The 23,346-nt window shown below is 52.9% G+C and overlaps 1 protein-coding gene across 1 annotated transcript; it reads left to right on the forward strand.

Moving 5' to 3' along the window:
* Positions 1-14,126: 14,126 nt before the first annotated feature.
* On the forward strand, positions 14,127-22,170 carry ETV3L (ETS variant transcription factor 3 like). The gene is made up of 5 exons (XM_043877497.1): positions 14,127-14,296; positions 14,383-14,620; positions 14,869-15,058; positions 15,494-15,614; positions 19,921-22,170. Exons 1-5 carry the CDS (start codon positions 14,230-14,232, stop codon positions 20,379-20,381), a joined length of 1,077 nt encoding a protein of 358 aa, XP_043733432.1. The 5' UTR covers positions 14,127-14,229; the 3' UTR covers positions 20,382-22,170.
* Positions 22,171-23,346: the final 1,176 nt, after the last annotated feature.

Genomic DNA, 23,346 nt, shown 5'->3' on the forward strand with positions numbered 1-23,346 from the left:
GTGAGTTGCCATGCCCTCCTCCAGGGGAATCTTCCTGACCCAGAGATCAAACCCACGTCTCCTGCATTGACAGGCGGGTTCTCTACCACCAGTGCCTGGCACCTGCAAATGTCAAGAGTGGGCCCAGGATGCAAAGATTCTTCGCCATGAAGCTCAATTTCCAAGACTTCCACTGAGACTCCGAGTCAGGCACTGAGGTGGAACTGGGAATTCCATGGTGAGCACAATGGATAAGACTCAGACACTCCCCAGGAGCTTAGAGACACTAGGACACTATAAACCATCTCTGCACCTGTAAGCTCTGGACACCTCGCCCAACGCCATGCACACCAGTCAGGGCCTTGCAGGCCCACTCTGTCCCCTTTGAGGAAGGGAGCCCCCAGACAGAGAGAGGCAAGGACTCAAAGCCGTGTGTCCAGACACGATCCGCCATGGGGAGGGGGGTAATCCCAACTCCGAGCCCTGCAAACTCATCCCCACTCAGTGTGGAGCCAGCAGAAGAAGTAGCAGGTGTTCGGGAGGGCATGAGCCCCCACAGGGTCCATCTGGCTACATCTTACCTGACACGAGGTGGCAAGCACCAGTGTCCCCCACAGAGCCCAACACAACTCTTCACCAGAGTTTTTCCTGAGCAGAGGACAACCAATCTCTTTCCTTCCTGTCTTAGTTTACAGAGTCCCACTCTGCTCTGGGGAAGCTCCTCCCTCAGTCTAACCAGCATTCCTCCTACTGCTCCCACAGTCTTTTTTTTTTTTTCCTAGTTCCTCTTCCATTCAAATGCCTCAACTTTTCCAGCTTCTCCCTCAACTCTCCTCACCCCATCTCTCTCTCATCCTTCCTTCCCTGACACCTGCACCCATTCACTTTGGCCTCCTGGTACCCAGGCTTGGAAGGAGCGTGACCCACTGTCCCAGTTTGTCTCTGACTGTCCCAGTTCTAATACTGAAAGTCCTGAGTTTGAGAGAACCTCTGTGTCCCAGGGACAGGAATGCACCCTACCTGGAAGGTAAGATACTACATGAGGCCCAGATGGGAGCAGGGTTTGGGTGCAAATAGGAAGAGGCCAGCAGCATTTTCCCACATGTCTGCAGAGACAAAGACAGACACACATACACACTATACACAGAGATACCCATAAACAGTCTCCAAAACAAAAACACAGCCCACACACCCAGAAGCAGACATTCACAGACACACAGACACACGCACTCAGACTCACACACAGACAAGCCCAGACTCATACACCCACACTCCCAGAGACAGGTGTGTGTGGACACAGAAAGGCACATACAGTATACCAACAACACACAGTGGAAACACAAGAACTGACCCAAACACCCACGCACAAAAACACACGGCCATAGAGACAGACATCCACAGGGAGACGTACACTCATTTTACGACTCCTCAGAGACACACAGACACACATTCAGACACCCACAGAGAGGCAGGAAGGAGACTCAGGAGCACAAAGACGCCTTCACCTGCACCCACGAGCTGAGCCGAGCAACAGATTCCAGACCTTTTCCCTGTTCTGCCCTGGAAATACTCACAGGGCTGGGGGTAGGGGGCAGCTCCTCCTCACCCCCCAGAGGAGAAGGTGAACCAGCCCCAACGTCTCCATGGACCCCAGCTCGAGATTCACAGAACCAAACCGAGAGCACGCACCCCCCACCCTCCTGAAGGTCCCTCTGCCTGGGGGGTGGGGGTCCTGCCCCCGACCAGGAGCCAGGGCTGGGGACAGCTCTGAGACCAGCCTCTCTGGAGACCGGGGGTGGGCGTGGGGAGCCCTGGCTCCCTCTCTTGGGGTCGGGTGGCGGGGGTGGAGAAGTGTGAGTGAAATGGGTTTATTACTGGGAGTCTGTTGCCTCGATTGGTATCGATCCCCACATGTCACCTTCCATTGCCACTAATGGGACATGAAGAGCCGCCACCGACACCAGCCCCCGGCAGCACGCACGAACCCACAGCTCCCCTCCCCCGTCCCCACATCCCAGAGCCGCAGCCCAGGCTGCCTCAGCCCTGCTACCAGCTGCACCTCCTCCTCCCTTCACCTCATCAACTCCTTCTCCTTCTCTTCCTCTCCTTCTGCCTCTTCTTTGTCTCCTTCTCTTTGTCTCCTTGAGTCTGATTCCAAAATCTCCCCACACCTCCTTTCCTTTCCGCCTTTACGGCCACCTGAGGACCCTATCCCCGCATTCAGGGATGTCCCTTTTCCCTCCCTTCACTTCTTCTCTCCTCGCTCCTTCTGGGTCCAGAATCAGTCACCATCACTCCCCAACAAGGGTGCATTGGGTCCCAGCCAGTCTTGGGGAACAATGGGGAGTCAAGGGAATGAGCCAGTGGGAATGACCCCTCTTTCACCAACATCTGGCAAGGAGTGCTTCTCAAGGGATAATCTCCTTCTATCACACCAACCTGGCCAGACAGAACATCCTGGAACAGCCAAGTCCCCCCAAACAGACCCTCCTGGAACAGCGGGGTCCCCCACCTTCAGTCCACTGGCTGCCACGACCGCAGGACGAATCCTGGTAGAAGAACAAGGAGAGAGTGAAGATGAGGAGTCTTTTCTTCTTTTCTCTCATCCTGTTCCTCAGGGAGGAGACGGCACCACCTACCTGTCTCTACCCCACCTGGCAAGCCCCACATCCCCTACAATGCCTGGTGAAGCCCTCCCCAGGGCCTGATCCCATCTGTGGGTCTTCAGTCCTGCCCATGTTAATGTCAGATGGTCACAAAGGCACAAATGATACCTGAAAAGGCCCAGCCAGGGTGATGAGGTCTTGATACAAAGTATGTCAGACAGTGTCGATAGGCTGGGAATTTAGCCTATCGTGCTGGTTACTCAAGTATGAAAAAAAGTCACTAACTAGAACAGGAAAAGTCCACTTGAGGTGCAAATAGAGCATCCTTGGTTTTGCTGCTGGGAAAGCAGTCTGCATGCCTGAGTCTGTGCCATTAAGCCCTGGGGACTGGAGGGGGAGCTGAGGAGAGGGACTCCTCTCAGCCCCACCCTGCACCATACTCAGCCCTGAGGGACTCCTCCCCAAGTGGACCCTGGGAAACACCCGGGGCCATCTCTAAGCCCCAAAGTAAAAAGGGCAGCCTCTTGTCGATTCCTGTCACCATATAAAGATGGGGTCTCCACCCCCCCTCACTTGGCCCATTACTGTGTCGCAGGTGTTTAGGAGGCTGGACCAGGCCACGTAGAGGTACTAGATACAAAGCTAGGGGTTTGAAGGTAGCTTCAAAAGTTGAGGCTGCTTGAACCTAGATGTCCATCGACTGATGAAGGGACAGCTCAATAAGGCAGCTCATAAAATTATTCAGCCATCAAAAGGAATGCATTTGAGTCAATTCTAATGATGTGGATGGACCTACAGCCTATTACACAGAGTGAAGTCAGAAAGAGAAAGATAAATATCGTATACTAATGCATCTATACGGAAACTAAAAAGATGGTACCAAAGAATTTATTTGCAGGGCAGCAATGGAGAAACAAACATAGAGGACAGACTTATGGACATGGGGAGAGGGGAGGAGAGGGTGAGATGTATGGAGAGAGTAACATGGAAACTTACATTACCATATGTAAAATAGACAGCCAACGGGAATTTGCTGTATGTCTCATGGATCTCAAACAGGGGCTCTGTATCAACCTAGAAGGGTGGGGTGGGGAGGGAGATGGGAGGGAGTTCAAGAGGGAGGGGAACGTATATATACCTATGGCTGATCCATGTTGCAGTCTGACAGATAACAACAAAATTCTGTAAAGCAATTATCCTTCAATTGAAAAATAAATTATTATTTTTTTAAAGTTTGAGGCTACTTTTTGCCAAGATAGGGTAGTTGGAGGGTCTAGAGTGTGGGGAGCCGGTAGGATGTTCATTTCCGGTTCACCCTGCAATCATTGGTAGGACAGCCCCCGTGTCCAGGCCCTGCAGCAGGCACCTGATGCTCACAGAGATGCTCAGAAAACCAAAGGAAGCGACTTCCCTGGTGATCCAGTGATTAGGACTCCATGATCCCACAGCAAGGGGGCATGGGTTCAATCCCTAGTGGTCAATCTAAGATCCCACATACCTTAATGAGCTGCCATAAAAAAAAAGAGCAAAGGAAAGGGCTGGATTTGGCCAGCGGGCACCCTTCCCCAAAGGGCACCAGGCCATTTGCCTGTGTCTTGGGGAAGAAACAGAGGAGGCCCAGGGTCCCATCCTAGAAGCCAAAGTCTGTACCAAGTGCCCGGGGTTCCTAATTCCAGCCAACCTCCTCGAGGAGGCCCAGCAATCAAAATGTGCATTAGCCAGAAAGGGTGGGGGTGGTGAGGCGGACACTTTGATCAGGTTTACGGGAATACAAGAGGAAGTGGGTAGGGACAGCGCGTGGAGCAGCAGAAGAGAAAAGGTGAAACCCTAATTATCTCAGAAGCAGCTGCTCTGATTCTCGAAAGGACTTGGAGTTAGCAACGTGAGGGACTTTCCTGGGAGTTGGGACGGTGGCAGGAAGTAGGAAAGCAGAAGAGCCTTGATCCTCCCTTCCTGAAGCCTGTCAGATGTGGCCCTCGCAGGAGAGCTGTGGTGGCATCAGGTGGTCCGAAAGACCCTTGGAGTCCAGGCAAGGTGGAGGTCCCAGTCCTCCCACTAAAGATTCTGCCACCACCTGCTCTTCCAATGGGGCCTTCATGCTGGAGCAGGAGTGGGGAATGCTTCTTCCTCCCCAGAATCCTCTCCTTGGCCTTGGCTTCTTCCTGCTTTGAACTCAGATCATCCTAAATCCTTAAATGAAGGATATGGGATGGAGTGAAGGGGAGCAGGGGGCAGAGCCAGCTCTTCAGGTGGGATTTACCTCATCCTGGCTAATATTCCTCCCTTCTCCCTGCACCCAACTCCCTGGAACAACGTTCTGGACCATCCCTCCCTTTGCAGCTTCTCTCCTTTCTGCCCTTGATGGGCTCCAGGCCCCGTCCTTCTGCCTCTCCGCCCCCAACAAGGACTCTCTCTTCGTGGCCCCCAGCTCCTGTCTCTTCCATCAATCAACCTCTCTCTCTCACCTTTCCATCATGTTAGCTTCGGTTGATTTAACCAGAAAACAACCCCTAGAATTTAATTCCATGGCCCTCCATTCCCATCTCGATCAGCTCGAGACTGGGAGGGGCTGTGTAATGATGGGGGAGTAGCAAGGGATAGAGAGAGAAACTTGGCCTCCTAGAGTCAGGGAGAGAAAAAAAAAAAGAAAATCATATTGATTCCCCAATGATAGCCATCAATCTTTTCCTCCCCATAGGGACTGCAGAGATTGGACACGGGCCCAACAGGCTCCAGGGTCCCCTGGTCCCCAGGACTTAAAAACAGAGGCTGCGGTCTTTGACATCCTCACTCCTCTAGTTCCCCCTGAGGTCAGTTACCTAAATCCTCCATGCCCTCCCCAGTGTAAGCTGGAATCCTACCACCTTCTCTTGTTCCTGCTGTTTTAGTGGGACACCCGATGCCCCTGCAGTTCCTTTCTCCCGTCTGGTTCAGGATTTAGGTGGCAGTTCTTCTTGCTGTCTAACTGAGTAGTATTTATAAAGAAATGGAAAGTAAAAAGTCTATTTTCTATAGCCCTAAGAGGAAAGAGACATAACAAGTGCTTTAAAACCCTTAGAGAAAAGGTGATTGGGTAAACTATCAGTTTCATGTTAGTACTTGAGACTAAGAGGAAAATTACAAATTATGACAGTTCATCCCCAGTATGGGAGCAGAGGTGGGACCTGGGACTCCAAGGGAAAAACGGGGAGTGAGGTAGTGTTAAGAGTCAGAGGTTGTGAAGAGGGGATTCTTTACCAGGCCGGGACTCTTATCTCCACAGGACCGTCTGTGAGAGAAGCACTGATGCAGAGGGAAGGGTAGACAGCTGGAAGGACTTCCGGGCCATTCTGTCCCTTTTCCTAAAACTGAGGCAGGAGTAGCCCTCTCATCAGTCTCTCTGTTGGTCAGATGTTTCAGGAGCCATCTGCCCCAGAGGTGGGCTCTGGATGCAAAGGACCCAGTGGAAGACATTCCTTCCCACGCCACCCCCCCACTCACACAGAGGGGGAGAGGGCGCGGGCCGTGGTACCACTGGCCCCCGAAGGGTTAAAGCTATTGTCTGAAAAACCACATCGGCTCCCCCGGGAGCTTGGAGATCCCGCTCTCATTTTAAGTAACCCTAACTCAGCGTGTGATGAGCGAGGGGTCGCTGGGCGAGGAGTGCGACTGGAAGGAGCCGCTGGACAGAGCCCGGACCGGCTGGCTGCTGCCGCAAGGTAAGGGGGTCTGGGGGCCGGCCAGGGGGTCGATCCTTCTCCTCCCCCACCCCCATCCCCACCCCAGCTGGGGAGCCAGTTGTGGGGCAGCTGGGAAGGGGAGAAGAAAAGAGACACAGGCATCGGGTGAAGCTGAGAACCCGAGGGCCACGCTGAAGCTGCCTGGAAGGGGCCAGGCTCCTCCACACAGACGTGGGGCAGAGCAGAGGCAGGTGGGCAGGCAGGGCAGAGAGAGGGGTCGAAAGACTGCGCGTCTGGCATGGCACCAGGCTCTTCTCCTCAGATGGGGCATAGCTGGGGTCAGATGCCGGCTCCCTGGGGCAGAGAAGACTCCTGGGATTCATGGGGCTGAGTCAGGCTCTGGGCGCTGAATGAATGAGGGTCTCAGCCATCCCCGCGCCCTGCTGTCTCTGCCTACAGGGAGTTCAGCATCTCAGCATGTCACTGCTGCCATCCCCCTGACACTGAGGGGGTGGGCATCACAGCCTGGGCATGGGAAGGAGCAGCAGGTGGCCCAGAGAGGGCAGAGTTAAGGTTGTGCTCCCATCTGAGCCAGGCTGGGATGAAGTGACATCTCTGATGGGGTGACGGGATTCTGACCCGTCCGTCTGCTTCCCTCACTTCCTCAGACGCCTGGCTCCCTCCCAGAGAACGAGATCCAAGAAGCCTGAAATCTAAGAACTTGGGTGCCCCTTGGCAGGAGCACCCCCTGCAATGGTGGGGACAGATGTGGGCTGTGTGCGGTGGGAGAGGCACTGAAGGTGATGTTCCTATGGCAGACAGAGGTCCCGTGACTCCCAACCCCTTCCCAACTGACCAGAGGAGACGGGGAAGGGAGTGGTGCCATCTCCAGCCCCTCTCTGGCCCTGCTCAAGGGCAGCAGGGCCCCATGGGGAGAGGGTCCAGGGCACACGGATGGGGTCTTCAGCTGGGTTGAGTGGAAGTTGAAGTTAGGGCTCATGGAAAGACTGGGGATGAGGAGGAGGGCTGAGGCAGAGGCTGGAAGCAACGCAGCACTCAGGGCTAGGGACTGAGTCAGAAGGCATCAGAGGCCCCCAGCTGAGGAGAGCGCCCCAGAGGCCTGCTGCCCACAGCTGCATTCCTGGTCCCTGTTACTCAGCCCCAGGGAGGTCTGCCAGCTCATCCCAGCTCAGCACTTGGCTGGGAGCTTTCACTTCCTCTGGCTGGCCTGGCTCCTCAGACACCTCAGCAGCGCCTGCTGGAGGGGATTTCTTGTCCCCTGGGTGGGGGGATGAAGGGAAGGATCAGGGGGTGTCCAGACAGGGGGATCCCCTGAGGCCCTGCTGATGGGAATGAGATGAAAGGAACTGACACTGAGTTTGTGCTGGGGGAGAGGGCAAGGGGCCACTGGAGGGCTGGCGGGGGGGAGGGAAGGAGGGAAGGGGCTGTAGAAGCCAGGTCAGGAAGCTGGGGGCCTGGGTTTGACTTGCAGCTCTGAAGCATAGGTGAGAGACAGGAGGGCAGGAGAAAGCACAAGAGGCAAGAAAAAAGAAACAATAAGGAGAGGCAGGGATGGAGACAGGGCAGGCCGGGTGAGGGTGGGGAGGCACTCGTAAGAAGGAAAACAGGCTCAGCGGAGGCAAGAGAGACGGACCGCTTGGTTTGTAGACACGAGACAGTATGATTTGTAGACGTAAGACGTAAGGAACAGAGAAACTAAGGGAAACTGAAACAGAAAAGGATGGACCACAGAGAGAAAATAAAATGGTGGTGCTGGGGAAGTGAGGCAAGGGAAGGCTCGGCAGACGGGAAGTGGAAAGAAGGAGGAAGAAGGAGACTTGAGTGGGGAGAGGAGAGAAACTGCAAGGAAGGAGGAAACAGTTGAAAATTAAAGGTCAAACAAAGTGAAACAGAGACTTGGAGGGGCCAGACCAAGGCAGGGGTGGGTGTGGGGCTGGAAGCTGGTCTCCTGACGCCCTAATTCACATCCCCCAACCCATGGGTCCTTCCGGGATCTGGGACTTCCCCCACGACTTTTAACCGCCCTTCCTGCCAGGTCTGGGGGTGGAGCATGGAGGTGTCTGGGTTTGGGTTTCTACTCCATGGAGTTACACAAACCTTTTAAATCCCATGGCCCCCAGGGACCATGGAGGCAAAAGTCAGATTCAGTCTGCAAGGGGCTGGAGGGGCTGAGGGGAAGAGGAGGTAAAGATCTGAGACCCCTGGGCATGGGGGTGGGGCGGGGAAGCTGACAACAGGAGCAGGTTGAGATGGAGCCTGGAGATGGAGCTCAGGGCTGGGGAGGAGGAAGGAAGGGCTCAGGAGAAGTAGGGTGAACCTGGCAGGAGCAGTGGCGGAGAAGGCGGTGTCTCTCACAGACGTGGGCTGATGGCCTGCGGGAGGGAGACAGGGTTCAGCTGGCTAGATTTCCAGCCAGGAAGCATCCAGAAGGGGTCCTCTGCCCTAGAGTCTCTAGGTTTGACAGAAGGGACAAGATGTCCTTGGTGAAGGAGGACAACTATCCCAGCTCCTCCCCCAAACTCCCCAAGGTAAAAGGTGTTGGCTTTGCCCTTCCCAGGCCCCCAGCCCAGTCTTGCTCGCCCACCTAAGCTGCTTTCACTAATAGCATTAAGGAAGGTCTCAGGACTAACACTCCCTACTTGGGGCTGAGATCAAGGAGAGAGACTAGAGGCTTCTAATCAGATTGGGGATTTGGTGGAGGGGTGAGGGATACACAGTTTGCTCAGTGCTCCCCAGCAGAAAATACTACCCACCCCACCCCACCCCCAGCCCACCAGCCTGTATTTCCCTGGTTGCCCCTCTGGGCTGGTTTCTCCACTCTGCTTTTTCGGTCTCTCCTGGGGTGGTATCTGGACCTCACCTGTGTCCACAGCATCCAATTTCCACAATGCTATTTGTCTGCCTCATCCTCTCTGATTCACTCTCTTCCTCACTGACTCACTTGCCCTCTCTTTCAGCTGCCTTTGAATTTACAGTTTGTCTTCCCACTGCATCAATCAAGCAGTCATTGAGAAGACTTGCTTGTGTCCAAACAATCAGATTATGGGGACAATCCACTTTAGCCCCTCAGAAGGGCCAACAACAAAGTGTCTTTGAGGCATAAATTTCCTACTTTGCATGGAGGCAACCTTGGTCTTGAACTCTGAGGGTTTTTTAGTTCTGGGTGTGTTCCTGTCTTTCTCACTGTCTCTGTATTCCACCCTGCCTGTCTGATGTCCTCTGGCTTCCTGGGGTCCCCACTGATCATCTTTCAGGCAAAGAGCCCACTCCTTAGGTTTAACTGGAGCGCCTCTTTCAGGACCCCAGGGCCTCCTGCCAGCCTCGCCCCTGCTCCCAAGTTTTCTGCCCTGATTAATTACACCTGGGAGCCTGGAGTCAGACAGACCTGTTTCCATCCGGCTCCACCACTTGCCCTGGGATCTTATGCAAGTCTCCTAATCTTTTGAACCTCAATTTCCTCAGCTTGAAAAATGAAGATAACGATACCCACCACAAAGGATCATTGTGAAGATTCAATGAAGTAACTAACATAAGGGGAAAAAATGTCAAGCCCAATGCTAGGTGCATGATAGGGGCCCAATTCATATTAAGTAAACCCTTGAAAAGGTAAAACTGCTTGGGACATTTTGTTTGGCTCCAACCACCAGGCTAAGACTTACTCTCTATTTTATCATTGTTATCTCTGTTGCTTTTCTTAAATAATGACCTAAAACCTACATGTGTTGCAATGGGCCCTTGCCAGTTGGTCAAGGGGATTAATCATATTATTAATAATCAGAATAATGGTAATGATAACAATAATAATTGCTTGCTCCTATAACCCATCAGGAAATACAAAGCCCTTAAGAGCAGGCTCTCTGATCATTCAAGATTGGGTTATGATCCTTTGTGATTTATGGTTCTCAATACTCATCCTCTCAGGCCATTGCACTGATCCTGTAGTAGGGGCGGGAGGGGCTGTTCAAGGCCTGTTTGAGCTGCCCCTGCCTCAATCCCCAGCCCACGGGACAAGAAGGAGGGAGCTGGGAGATGGGGGGAATAGACAGAGTAGGGACACCTCCCCCCAGCCTTGGGGAGCATTGCCACCAGAATGTGGGTTAAAATCAGTCCTAATGAGCTGGATGCACCTAGAGCCTATTAAATACAGTGAAGTAAGTCAAAAAGAGAAATATGGTATATTAACGCATGTGTATGGAATCTAGAAAGATGGTACTGATGAAACCATTTGCAGGGCAGCAATGGAGACACAGACATAGAAAACAGACTTGTGGACACAGTGGAAGAAGGAGAGGGTTGGGTGACTTGAGAGAATAGCATGTGTAAAATGTAAAATATACATCACCATGTATCAAATGGATAGCTAGTGGGCATTTCTGTGTGACCCAGGAGCTCACCCCAGTGCTCTGTGACCACCCAGAGGGGTGAAAGGAGGCGGGAGATGGGAGGGAGGTTCTGGAGGGAGGAGGTATGGGTATATCTGTGGCTGATTCACTCTGATATATGGCAGAAACCAGCACAATAAGGAAAGCAATTATCCTCCAATTAAAACAATTTTTTTTTTTAAAGTATGAGGAATTAAGGTTAAACAGCCAGAGCAATTCTTAGATGTGAAGGTAGAACTAAAACCCACTCCTTTCTGAGGGTTCCCCATGGCCAGCTCAGGGACTCCAACAGAAAAGCATGGACTAGAGGGAAGACATTTGGCAGGACTTACCAGCAGTGAGGATTTCCACACCCAGAACCAGCAAGCTCCTCAGACATGTGAGGGTCCAGGAAGGACTCTCACAAACATGGGAGAAGCCAAGGAGGAGGCTGAGGCATTTAGGAAACCCAGAGTTTGACCTACTTTGACTTAGTATTTTTAATTTTTTTCTTTGAAGGAGCAGGAGAGAGGGTGTGGGTAGCCTACCTAGGTGGCTGAATATCATAAATGTTGAATTAAGGTCTTGCTTTCCACTCTTTCACTTAAGAGCTGTGTGTGTGACCCTAGAGAAGTCACTCAGCACCTCTGAGTTCCATCTCAGCTGATACTTCCTGAGAGGTTCAAGATGTGTCAATTCCTCCGCACAGTGCAGGGCGCCCTGAGTGTCTGCTCTGTAGTGGGTTTATTGTTCCCTTCTTGCCAGATCCTAAACCTGAGATCTCAAACCCTCCAGATCAGGAAACTTTATCAGATCCAGCAGGCACGGCAGCCCTAGGCATTATATCTACTTCCTCCAAGGAACACTCCTCCTTCGGCATCTGTCACCTCTGCACCCCCTATTTCCCCATCCGTTCTCCTGAGGTGAGGTAGGAGAGATCCCCAAGCAGCTGGAGGTTAGACAAAGGAGGAACTTCCCAATGAGTTGCTTCCCAGGTGGCGCTAGTGGTAAAGAACCCTCCTGCCAATGCAGGAGACCTAAGAGACACGGGTTCCATCCCTGGGTTGGGAAGATCCCCTGGAGAAGGAAACAGCAACCCACTCCAGTATTCTTGCCTGGAGAATCCCATGGACAGAGAAGCCTAGCAGGCTACAACTATCGAGTTACAAAGAGTTGGACACGACTAAAGCAACTTAGCATGCTTGCATCTGACTCCCAATAGATAGAGCAGGAAAAGAGGGTGGGAGAGGAGTAGGGGCATCTGCTTCAGGGGAGGGAAGGAAGGAGAGAAGATCCTAGAATATCAGCTATCAGTTTACAGACAGACAGGTGGGAAAACCTATTCACCCAGATTCAGAGTGGGCATGGACGTACTCACAGGGCACGGACCTGTCTGCCTTAATTTCTGCAGATGCTCTCTGCTCAGGCTGGACTGGTGACCCCTGAACACACTTGTCATCAACAGGCTGTAGGTTTGTCAGCTGGCCTACCCTGGAGCAGAGTGTTCCCTGCGACAAGGAGAGCAAGAGACCCAGTGACCTCTGGGTGTGGGGGTAGAGAGAGCAGGGATGGAACTCCTTGACTTCTTATTTTATTTTATTGAACTATAGTTGGCTTCCCTGGTGGCTCAGTCGGTAAAGAATCTGCCTGCAATGCAGGAGACCACCTACAATGCAGGTGGGGTTCGATCCCTGGGTCAGAAAGATCCCCTAGAGAAGGAAATGGCAACCCGCTCCACTATTCTTGCCTGGAGAATCTCATGGACAAACAGAAGAGCCTGGCGGCTACAGCCCCTGGGATCACAGGAGTTGGACACGAATTAGCAACTAAACCACCACCACCATAGTTGGTTAAAAATGTTGTGTTCATTTCTGCTATACTACAAAGTGGTTCCGTTATTCATAAACACGCATCCCTTTTCATATTCTTTTTCACTATGGTTTATCACAGGGTGTTGAATAGCTCCCTGTGCTCTACATTACGACCTTGTTGTTGGGATTCCTCAACTTTTCAACACCCACAGCCCCTTGATGCTGTTTTCCATGGGTTCTTGCTACTCACAGTACAGCCCACAGACCAGGAGCATTGGGATCACCTAGGAGCTTGTTAGAAATGCAGAATCTCAAATTCCACCAAGTCCCACTGAATTAGAATCTGCATTTTAAAGAGATCCCCAGGCGACTCTTATGCACAGCAGAGTTTGAGAAGCGCTTTTACAGATGATTTAAGTCTTAAGGCAGCAGAGTGTAGGAGAAAGTGCTGTGGAATAGGAGTGGGGCGGTGGGGAGCAGCCACACGTGGTGTAGCAAGTCACTTTCCCTCTCTGAGCCTCATCTAGCAAGTGAGGAGGCTACTCCAGATAAGCTCTCACTTGCCCCCAGACCTGACGGCCTAGGAAGTTCTAGTTGAGAACAGCGCTTGCCTCGTGCTAACTGCAGTGAAGATGGAAACTCAGAGTCCAGGTGGTGTGAGCCGGTCCCCTGCTGGTGAGCGAGTTGTCCGAAACAGTCAGGTAACCCCATGCGTCTGGCCCAGCCTGAAGCAGGCCTCTCATTCTGCCGGACCCTCCCCCCTCCCATCTCTCCTTGTCCTCTGGCCTGTTGGTTCCTCCTGCACTCGTGACGGTGGAAGCCAGCCAGCCTTTCGCATCATCCTCAGTTCCATCCAGAAGGCTTTGGGACAAAGACAACTCCTCTCCTCCCCTCACCTGCAACAGGCAAGTTTATCTCACTAGGGCTGGTTCCCCAGTCTTCTCCCGTCTCACCAGCTGCCCCTATCCCACCCCAAGCTAAACTGGGAACCAGCAAGATTCCTTCTTCCTTGTCCAGGGTTCATTAATTCAACAAATATTTATTTGTCTGTGAGTACAAGCCCCTCGGTTAGGCTGAGATCTGGGGAGCCAGCAGTGAAAAAGACACCCAGGGTTCCTGACCACAGGGAGCTGACACTCCGAGGGGGAAGACGTAGGTTAAACACAAAGTGACATCCTTAACACATTCATCATCATTCTCTGATTCTACCAAGAATCATTTCTTGAACATCCATGAAAAGTCAGGTACTCTGCTAGGCATTTGAGACGTCTCAGTGAGTAAACACACAACAATCCCTCCTCTTCTCAAATGTAAAATTGTTCTAAGCACTATAAAGGTATGGGTCTGTCAATCAGCCACCTCCTTCCCTTCGAGGTTTAGAAAGAGCCGATTAATTACATTTTAGCTTGTCTTCTCTTGGGAAAAACCTCAATCCTGTTAAGCCCTGAGAAGAGATCTCATTCTCTGTCTAAATCCCCCAGCAGGGGAAGAATCTAGGGGGCAAGATCTAGGACCCTTTGCATTCCTCTCCGTCTATTTAAGCGGCTCAGCCTCAAACCCCGAGTCCTGGGTCAGCCCCTGGCCAGTGAGGAGGTCCCCAGGGGAGGTTTGACCCAGCCTGGCCGCAGGGGAGTGTCCTGCTCAGACCCCTCTGCCCTTGCCCAGTCTCCCCCCTCTTCTTTCTTTCCTTCCTCTTTCACTTCCTCCTCCCCTGCCTTCTTCCTTCCTTCCTGCTAAGGGGACTCTTTCCCTGCAAGGCCCGGACGCAGCCCTCGCTCCCTGGAAGTGGACCATGCACTGCAGCTGCCTGGCCAAGCACCTCCCTGCCATCTCCGCGGCTGGCAACGCCTGGATCCCAGGTGAGCCTCTGCCAGGGGTCCCAGCGGCGCCCTGGAGGAGGCCTCGGGGAGCGGTGCGGCGGTGCTGACTCCCCTCTCCACCCCAGGCCTGGCCTTCCCCGACTGGGCCTACAAGGCCGAGTCGTCCCCGGGCTCCCGGCAGATCCAACTGTGGCACTTCATTCTGGAGCTGCTGCAGAAGGAGGAGTTCCGCCATGTCATCGCCTGGCAGCAAGGAGAATACGGGGAATTCGTCATCAAGGACCCAGATGAGGTGGCCCGCCTCTGGGGCCGCAGGAAGTGCAAACCACAGATGAATTACGACAAGCTGAGCCGGGCCCTCAGGTGAGAGGTGGCGGCCGTTGGGACCAGAGAGGACAGAGTTCAGAAAAAAAGGCGGTGGTTTCTGGCACCCCTGTCCAATTCCCGCCCCTCCGAGGCTTAGGAAATGCTCTGGAAGGTGACAGGGTGTCTAGCGGTTATCCAAGAACAGCTAGGGGTCAATCTTGCCAACCTGGGGAGCAGGGATGTGGCTGGGTCTCTTGAAAGCATCCTCCCTGCCAACCTCCTGCTCTCATCCTTGGGATCTCCAGATATTACTACAATAAGAGGATCCTGCACAAGACCAAAGGCAAAAGGTTCACTTACAAATTCAACTTCAGCAAGCTCATCGTCGTTAACTACCCTCTGTGGGAGATCCGGGCACCCCCGTCCCCCCACTTGCTGCTGGGGGCCCCTGCTCTATTTCAGCCAACGCTGCTACCCATGGGTGTACAGAGTGAGGTAGGCACGAAAGCCGGTCCCATCCCCAGAGCTCCACCAGGCCCTGCCTCTCCATCCAGAATGCCCCCACCCTCCTCTCTGCCTTGGGGGCCCATCAGCTTTCGGTGTTCTTCTCCCCCTGCATCCTAGTCCCTGAGTGTCCCAGGGGCGGACGTGATACTCTGAATCACCCCTCCATTTTTAACAATCCCTACAATATAGCCTGTGAGAGAGGGCAACTCCTTCTGCACCAGGTGTGACTCCTTTAATGGTGGGTCACAGGGAAGGGGGTGGGGTCTTCAGAGAGGGTGCGGGACATGTGGGCAGTGCTTACTTAAGAACCATTATGAGACTATTTCATTATTTTAATGACTGGTTGTTAAACAATGTGTGCTATGGAATACATACCAAGGAGGGCCCGTTCCGCCCCCGTGCCTGCCTCTCCTCACTCCCCAGCTCCTACACAGCATGCTGTTCGCCCATCGGGCCGTGGCGGAGCAGCTGGCGGGACAGCGGACCCCTCAAGGGCCACCAGAGGCCTCTGGGAACAAGAAGGGAAGCAGCAGCAGCGCCCACCGTGAGTGCTTGCGCCTGGAGAGGGCCCAGGGAAGTTTGAACAGAGGAGGGGAGAACCCTTCAGATTGAGCACTTGGAAGAGGGGGCATGAGTCAGGGGATGCATCGTGTATACAGTCAACAAACATTTAATGCACACCAGCTATTTACTCGGAGAAGGCAATGGCTACCCACTCCAGTACTCTTTCCTGAAAAATCCCATGGATGGGGGAACCTGGTGGGCTGCCATCTATGGGGTCACACAGAGTCAGACACGACTGAAGCGACTTAGCAGCAGCAGCAGCTATTTATTAGGTGTGGGGATCCACGTATGAAAGACAGCCCTCAGGATGCTGAGAGACCAGTGAGGAGCAGAAACAGGAGGGTGGTCAGTGACCAGTACTGGGATTCAGGGAAGCACACGGTGCTACTGGAATGCAGAGGAGTTGGGGCTTCCTGGAGGAGGCTCCGCCTGAGCAGGTGAAGAAGATGGAGAAAGATGTCCAGGCAGAGGGAACAGCATTTATAAAGGAAAAAGCTGCAAATGGGTGTAGTCAAACCTGAAGATCTGCTAGTAGCTTACATGGTCAGAGTGAGGCATGTGACAGGAGCAAGGATGAGGAGGAAGAGGAGAGACACGGCTGGCAAGATGATGCTGGCAAGGGAAATGGGCATTTAGTCCCAGCCCAGAGGGCCTCAGAAGCCATGCTGAAGGGCTTGGACTTAATCCTGAAAGCAAGAGGAACCTAGAGGGAGAAATGTGTCCAGATGTTCACTTTACAAAGACAACTTGGGATGTATGTAGAGTTTGGGATGTAGGACGCCTACAACTGGTGCTGGAGGCTTTTAAAGATCTAGGTAGCTGGTGATGGAGCCAGAACCAAGGCAAAGGCCTTGGTGGAGAAGGAGGCCCAACTGAAGAGAAATTGGAAAGATAAAGTTCATTCATTCATTCATTCATTCACTCATTACTTCTTTCAACAGATAGCACATGAGCTCCTGTTAAATGTGCCAGGCCCTGTCCTAGGGCTTGGGGTGCCAATGTGAGCATATTGCCTTTATAAAGCTTGTAGGCAAGAGGGGGTTTGCAGATATTCAGTTAATAATCCAGCAAACTGACAAGTATTGGTATCTGTACCAAATGCTACAGAGAAGTTCAGGGTGCAGAGAGCAGCCAGGAAGACTTGCTTGACAAAGTGACATTTGAGCTGAGACCCAGAATGTAAACCGGTGCCAGATTAGTTCAGAGGGAGAGAGGAAAGCAGAGGGCAAGCAGAGAGCACACGGTGTGCAAAGGTCCTGGGGCAGGAAAGAGGCCCTGGGAGCTCACCAGTGTGGCAGCACAGGGCGATTGAGGGGCACATGGTAAAAATGCAGGCAGGGGCCACCTCTTCCAGGGCTGTAACCTGGGAAACAGCAAAATCAGACTTTTCTGTGAAAAAGATCACAGAGATCCTTGACATGTCCCTCCACTTCTGGCAATTTTGTGGAACAAAGACCCTTGGCCTTAGCCCCACTCCAGTGCAGCTGGGAGTCCAGAGGTCCCACCTCCCAGAGAACGCAGAGCACCTGGCCACAGGCCCTCACGAGCGCAGCCAAGGCTGTGGGCGGGGGGCGGCCCGAGGCCTGCCAGGACTCGCAGGGCCACAAGTCTGGCAGCCTAGAGCAAGACAGCACCTGAACACCTCCCTGTTCTTCCACTCTCACCCGCCCCTTCCTCGTTCTGGGAATGCCCTGGGCACAGAGCTTCTCTCTTTGAGAAGCTATCAGGGGGAAAAAAAAAGTATACCCTGGCGAGCCCCAGCTCGGGGTTGTTTTGCACCTCCCTGCCCTCTGTGGGTACAGGCCCTACCTGTCCTGGGGCCCTGAGGCCTGCTCAGCAGGTTAGGTCACCGGAAGGCCAGCAGCACCCACATGGCCCACTTCTGGACTGGGATTCCAGAAGGCAGTGCCAACCCCTCACTCCGCCTTCACTCAGAACTGCTTCTGGGCAGCAGAGAGGCCAGGACTACTGAGCCAGCGGCAGGAAGCCACAGGGTTAGAGCTGGGAAGGGGAGGGGAAGGGGAGGAGGACTCTTAGAACCATCTCCTCCACTTGCCTGCTCAGCTGTAGGGCTCTGACGGAGACGCTGTCTTCAGAACCCCCAAGGGATCCAGCCTTCCTGGGGGAAAAACAACAGTCCCCACTTCACCTAAGAATCCAAGGAAAGGACAATGATTCAGGAGAAGGTACATGCTGGGCTTCCCTGATGGCTCAGGTGGTCAAGAGTCCACCTGCAGTGCAGGAGACCTGGGTTCAATCCCTGGGCTGGGAAGATCCCCTGGAGAAGGAACTGGCTACCCACTCTGGTACTCTGGCCTGGAGAATGCCGTGGACAGAAGAGCCTGGCGTTCTACAGTCCATGTAGGCTGCATTCCATACTTGTATGACCTTTGCTTACCTGGTGGCTCAGATGGTAAAGAATCCTCCTACAACGCAGGAGACCCGGGTTCAATCCCTGGGTTGGGACGACTCCCCTGAAGGAGGAAATGGCAACCCACTCTAATATTCTTGCCTGGAGAATTTCATGGACAGAGGAGCCTGGAGGGCTACAGTCCAAGGGTCGCAAAGAGTCAGGCACGACTGAGCGACTAACATATACACGCTGGTAGGGGTGTCCATGCTTTGCCTCATGAAGAATTATCTTATCTGTTTTCCCCTTTCACAGATCCAATGTCAGAAATTTGTTCTTACCAAATAAATTGGATGAATTAAGTAATAACTAAATGATTTTTCCAGTTGTTACCAGCTATAGCCCTGCTGGTGTTACTACTACCTTGAGTTCATACTTGACCTCGCTAAGAAAAAATGTGGAACTGGACTTAGATTTTGTTTGTTTGGTTGGTTAGTTGTTTTCAACAATTTTGTTTATTTGGCTGTGCTGGGTCTTCATTGCTGTGCAGACTTTTCTCCAGTTGTGGTGAGCGGGGGCTACTCTTGAGCTGTGGTGCCCAGGCTTCTTATTGCGGTGGCTTCTCTTGTTGCCAAGCACAGGCTCTAGGGCATGCGGGCTTCAGTAGCTGTGGCACATGGGCTCAGTAGCCCCAACTCCTGGGCTCTAAAGCACAGGCTCAATAGTGTGGCACATGGTCTTAGTTGGGCTTTCCAGGCGGCTCAGTGGTAAAGAATTCACCTGCTGACACAAGAGACCCAGGTTCAATCCCTGGATCGGGAAGATCCCCTGGAGTAGGAAATGGCAACCCACTCTAGTATTCTTGCCTGGAAAATTCCATGGACAGAGGCGCCTGGAGGGTTCCAGTCTATGGGGTCTGGAGAATTGGACATGACTGAGTGTGCACACATGCACACACACAGGCTTAGTTGCTCCGCTGCATATGGGATCTGCCCAGACCTGGGATTGAATTCATGTCTCCTGCATTGGCAGGCACATTCTTCACCACTGGGCCACTAGGGAAGCTCTGGAGTTAGGTTTTTTGAACTATAGGAAGTGGTGTGAAATTCTATATGATCATTCCCAGAAATCCCAGGCTAGGAGCCCCTATTGTAGGATCCTGGGGAAATAGGGTAGATTTGGAAAGAATGGAAGGAGGGAGAGCTTCTTGGAGGAAGAGAGCTATGGGCCAGAGCCAGCCAGAGCAAGGGAAGGCTGGGGCTCACCCCACACACATTGGCCTCACAGCTCTGCAGGCCCCTTTGTACCCGTGACACTGCTTGATCGTAGCTGGGAGAAGAGGTTTCATGGATGAAGAAACTGAGACCTGGGGATTTAATGACAAACCCAGAGCCACACAGCCAGCTCTTTGCAAACAAGAATAGAGCTAGAGTCGTCTTCTACAGGGATGAGGAGAGAGAAGAATGGATCCACTGAATTATGGCAAAGAATATCCTCAATTCATTCAGCCAATGCATTTTTATTGAGCACTTAATACACGCCAGGCTGGGCTGGATCCCAGGATCCAAAATAAAACAGACACAGTTCCTGCTCCCACAGTGCTGGGGACACAGGTATTAAGCAATCTCACAAATGACTCCTGATTCTGAACAACAGGCCCTGGAGGAGAGGACCAGGAAGGAGGGCGAGAGGGTTGTCCAGGGGCTTTCACCCAGGCTGGGGAGGCACGGAGGCTTCCCCAAAGAAATGACATTTATGATAAGATGTGAATCATAGAAAAAAAGAAAGTGCCCGGGTGGGGAGAGAAAGTTTCAAGCAGGAGCAAAAAGAAATAGGAAGTGGGTGGTAAAAGGGGGCATCTCCAACGGTGGACACTCACTGACTCTTTCTCTCTCTCTCCCTCTCTCCCCTTCTCTCTCTCTCTCTCTCTCTCTAGGACTTGGCTCTGCCCCGGTCTCCTGCCGGTTTGGCTCTTGCTGCCATCTGGGGAGCCCCCTAGACGACCCGTCCAGTTTTGCCCCCTTTACCCCTCCCCTACCATTCCCTGTCCCGTCCAACTGGCCCCGCCTCTCAGCACCCTTCTTGCCCCCTGTCGCCCCAGAGCAGCACTTCCCAGGGTCCTCCACGCCAGGCACCCTGCTCCCAGGACCCATCTGTGCCCCAGCAGCCCAGCATTTTCCAGAGCTTCCACTGTTGGCCAGACTGGCGCAGGGGGCTGAGGAGAGGCTCCGACTCTGGTCCCTGAGGCCCGAGGGGCTGGAGGTAAAGCCCGAAACCACGTCGGCTCCCAGGGAGGGCTTCTCCTCAGAGAGGCAGGGAGCCAGCACTGGAGAGGAAAGCCCCGCATCCCCCAGTCTGGAGAGCTTCAAAGCAGTGTGGCCCCTGGACCCTCCTTAACGGGGGAGGAAGATGTGAAGTTGCAGGGAGTCCCCCAAACTCCATCTGTCCTCTTGTCTACCTCCCTTCTGGCTTTGCACCTTCCCCTGGCTGGAAGCAGGATGATCTGAGTTGGACCCACGGGGACCGGAGCATCGCAGGAAAGGAGTATATGTGAGGCTGGGAATCCCGAGGCAGAGTGCCCCCTCGCCAAACAGCTGATCACATTAAGGAGACATTCTTAATCTCAATTTTTTTCTTGTCTGAGGGAGATGAGAAAGAGGTTCCCATCATTTGAAAGACCCCATACCTGCCCGCACAAGAGGGGAAATTAAGAGTCTAAGTTGGGGAGGGGTCAGGAGGCTTGTTTTGTCCCCCGGGTCTCAGGGCAATTGCTTTCTTCCGTGGGCACTTGCCCCTCACCCGGGCTAAGGTCTCCCGTCTCTCTCCTGTGCCTCCATGCGCCTCTCTCCCACCCCTCTGCTTTCTGTGACCCTGGGAGCTCCTGTCCCCTTCTTTCTCCAAGACCTAAGCAGGTGGGATCAGGAGGGACGGGCCTCCTCAGCTCCGTAACACTCCACGGCAAACCACAAATAAAATGCCCTTGGCAAACCGCCCTCCTGGCTGACCACCCCTGCTGCCCTCTATCTGGTGTGGAGCTAAAGGCCACCCAAGATTTCTGATGGGAAGAGGTGGGAGGAGGGGGTCTGGGAGGGGTCCTGAGGCCTAGTAGAAATCGATCCAGCCCGTCTCCTCCCTCTGCTGCCTTCATGTCCCAGAGAGAAAGGCTGAGACTGCAGCCCGAGTCGCTCCCCAGACCAGTGGGAAACCAGCCTCAAGGAAGGAACTTCAGAGCAGAGCAGAGGTCTTCACAGAGCGACCCCAGGTCCCTGCCGTGGACTTCTAAGCAGAGTTCTAAGGGGATGAAGTAGGGTGTTGGCAGGGGTCCCCACTGAAGCATCAGGTGGCCGGGGGAAGAGGAGAGAGGGGTCTTTTGTTCAACTAAGGAGAAGCCATCAGAAAAGAAGAACGTTCCAGGAGCCAAGGCAACAGAACCATATTGCTCTGCTATCTCTAGGCTGCCAATTATAGGTTTAGGATTTCTCTCTACTTCCTTCCCACGATGGAGAGCAGAAACCAAGGAGGCTCAGAGGGTGCCTTTTGTCCCTCGTTTGTCCCTGCCTCTCATCCAAAGAGTAGGGGCGCATCCTTCTCTCGGAGCTCCCTGTTCATTCTGCTTTTCACTGCCGCTCAGGCCTTATTTGTGGCAGATGCCTGTTCTCATGGATGGAATGGGGAAGAAGAGACCCAGAGAAAGGTGGGGCTAAGCCCTCATCCCACAGAAAGGTTAAGATGATCAAGGAACCAGCCCCCAGGCTTCCAAGCTGGAGAGAGGCTGGGAGAAAGCATCTGTGAGTGGTCTTCATCTCGGTCTCTCTCCCTTACCCCAGATGCCCAAAAGGGGGACCTCAGACTGTCTCTCCAGGGAGATCCTAGGAGCTACAGTGAAAACTGCTTCTCATTCACTCCCAAAGTCACAGGCCCATCCCCAGTCCTATGGGAAGGATGAACCCCCAGCCTGGGGCTTTCCCATCATCCTACCCAGTTTAGGGAAACAAAGAGCTAATGTTGTCTGTTTCGACACAAGGAAATGGATCTCACTGTCATAGGGCTAGTGTCCTCTTCAGAGAGGCCAGTCTCAAGGACAGGGTCCCATAAATAGGGACCCCCGTGTGCCTTCTGCCTGACCCCTCCTCCTCGTCAATGGTTTGTTGCTATGATCCCCACGTTTCAGACAATAAAAAATGCTTTGTGGTCACTTTTCTAAAGTTTGTTTTTGGAGGAGGTGAACCCAGGAGACTGAAAGCTCAGCTTCAGAGGACATAAATTTCCAGATGGTGCACTCTGCCGTTTAGACAACAGATTCAAGTTGAGCAGAAGTTCTCAACCTCAACCTATTGACATTTGGGGCTGCAAAATTCTCTGTTGGTAAGGAGCTACCCTATGCATTCCTGGCCTCTAGGTACCAGTAGCACTCTCCCCATCTCCCCTCTTCTAGACCTGATGAAATGTCCCCCCAGGGGAAGAAACCGCACCCGCTTGAGAATCACTTAAGAATGGCTTCTGCAAGTCCAGATGTCCTGACTAAGATGGGACCCTGGCTCCACCAACGGCCAGAGAACTATTGATGTCCACATTGCAGGAGTGCCCTCTGGTGGCCAGAATCAAGGTTCGCGATCAGAAGGGCTTAGAGTTCCCGACGAGGAGGAATGAGTAAAGCCCGCCAGGAGCGCAGTTTGTAGTGAAGGGGTGATGAGCACCTTGGAGTCTTCTTAGGGGAGGAAGAGAGTTGCAAGATAGAAATCCCATTTGCAAGCCATGGACTATTCACAAAAGGATCCACAAATCTCATGGGAAAACAGAGGGTAGATTGTCGATTCCTCTGGTACAATCTGCAGCAGCCATCAACCCTAGAAGACCCGCTCTGGCCCTCTGGGGCTGTTAGGCTTCCCCTGGGAAGATCACCAAGCAGCTACTCAACCTTCTTCTAGAAGGAGTGGGAACTGGGCTGAAACGCAGCAAAGTGAGCTCACCAACTGCCCCTGATCCAGGGTCCTGGGCTCTTCACACCAGACGCAGCGACAGAAGCACGCCTGGGTTCCAGCAGAGTTTTAGGGTGTCAGAACGCCCAGACTTCATGAACCAGACGTTAATAGCCAGAAGGGACCTTTGAGATCATCCAGTTCAACACTATAATTTTATAGGCCCAGAGAGAAGAAGGGACTTGTTCAAAATCATACATGTAGGGGAGCCAAATTTAGAATATAAATTTCCTAATTATCAGTTAATGTTCTTTCCATCTCACCATAATCACTTGGATTGAGACTTGAGGCCCTTAAAATTCCTTAGAAATAAGAGCATATTATATATTAACAGGGAAGTTTTTAAAGTTATTTCTGTGTGTTTTTTTCCTAATTGAATTATA

Source organism: Cervus elaphus, chromosome 20, assembly GCF_910594005.1.
Source record: "Cervus elaphus chromosome 20, mCerEla1.1, whole genome shotgun sequence".
In the NCBI taxonomy this organism is placed as follows: Eukaryota; Metazoa; Chordata; class Mammalia; order Artiodactyla; family Cervidae; genus Cervus; species Cervus elaphus.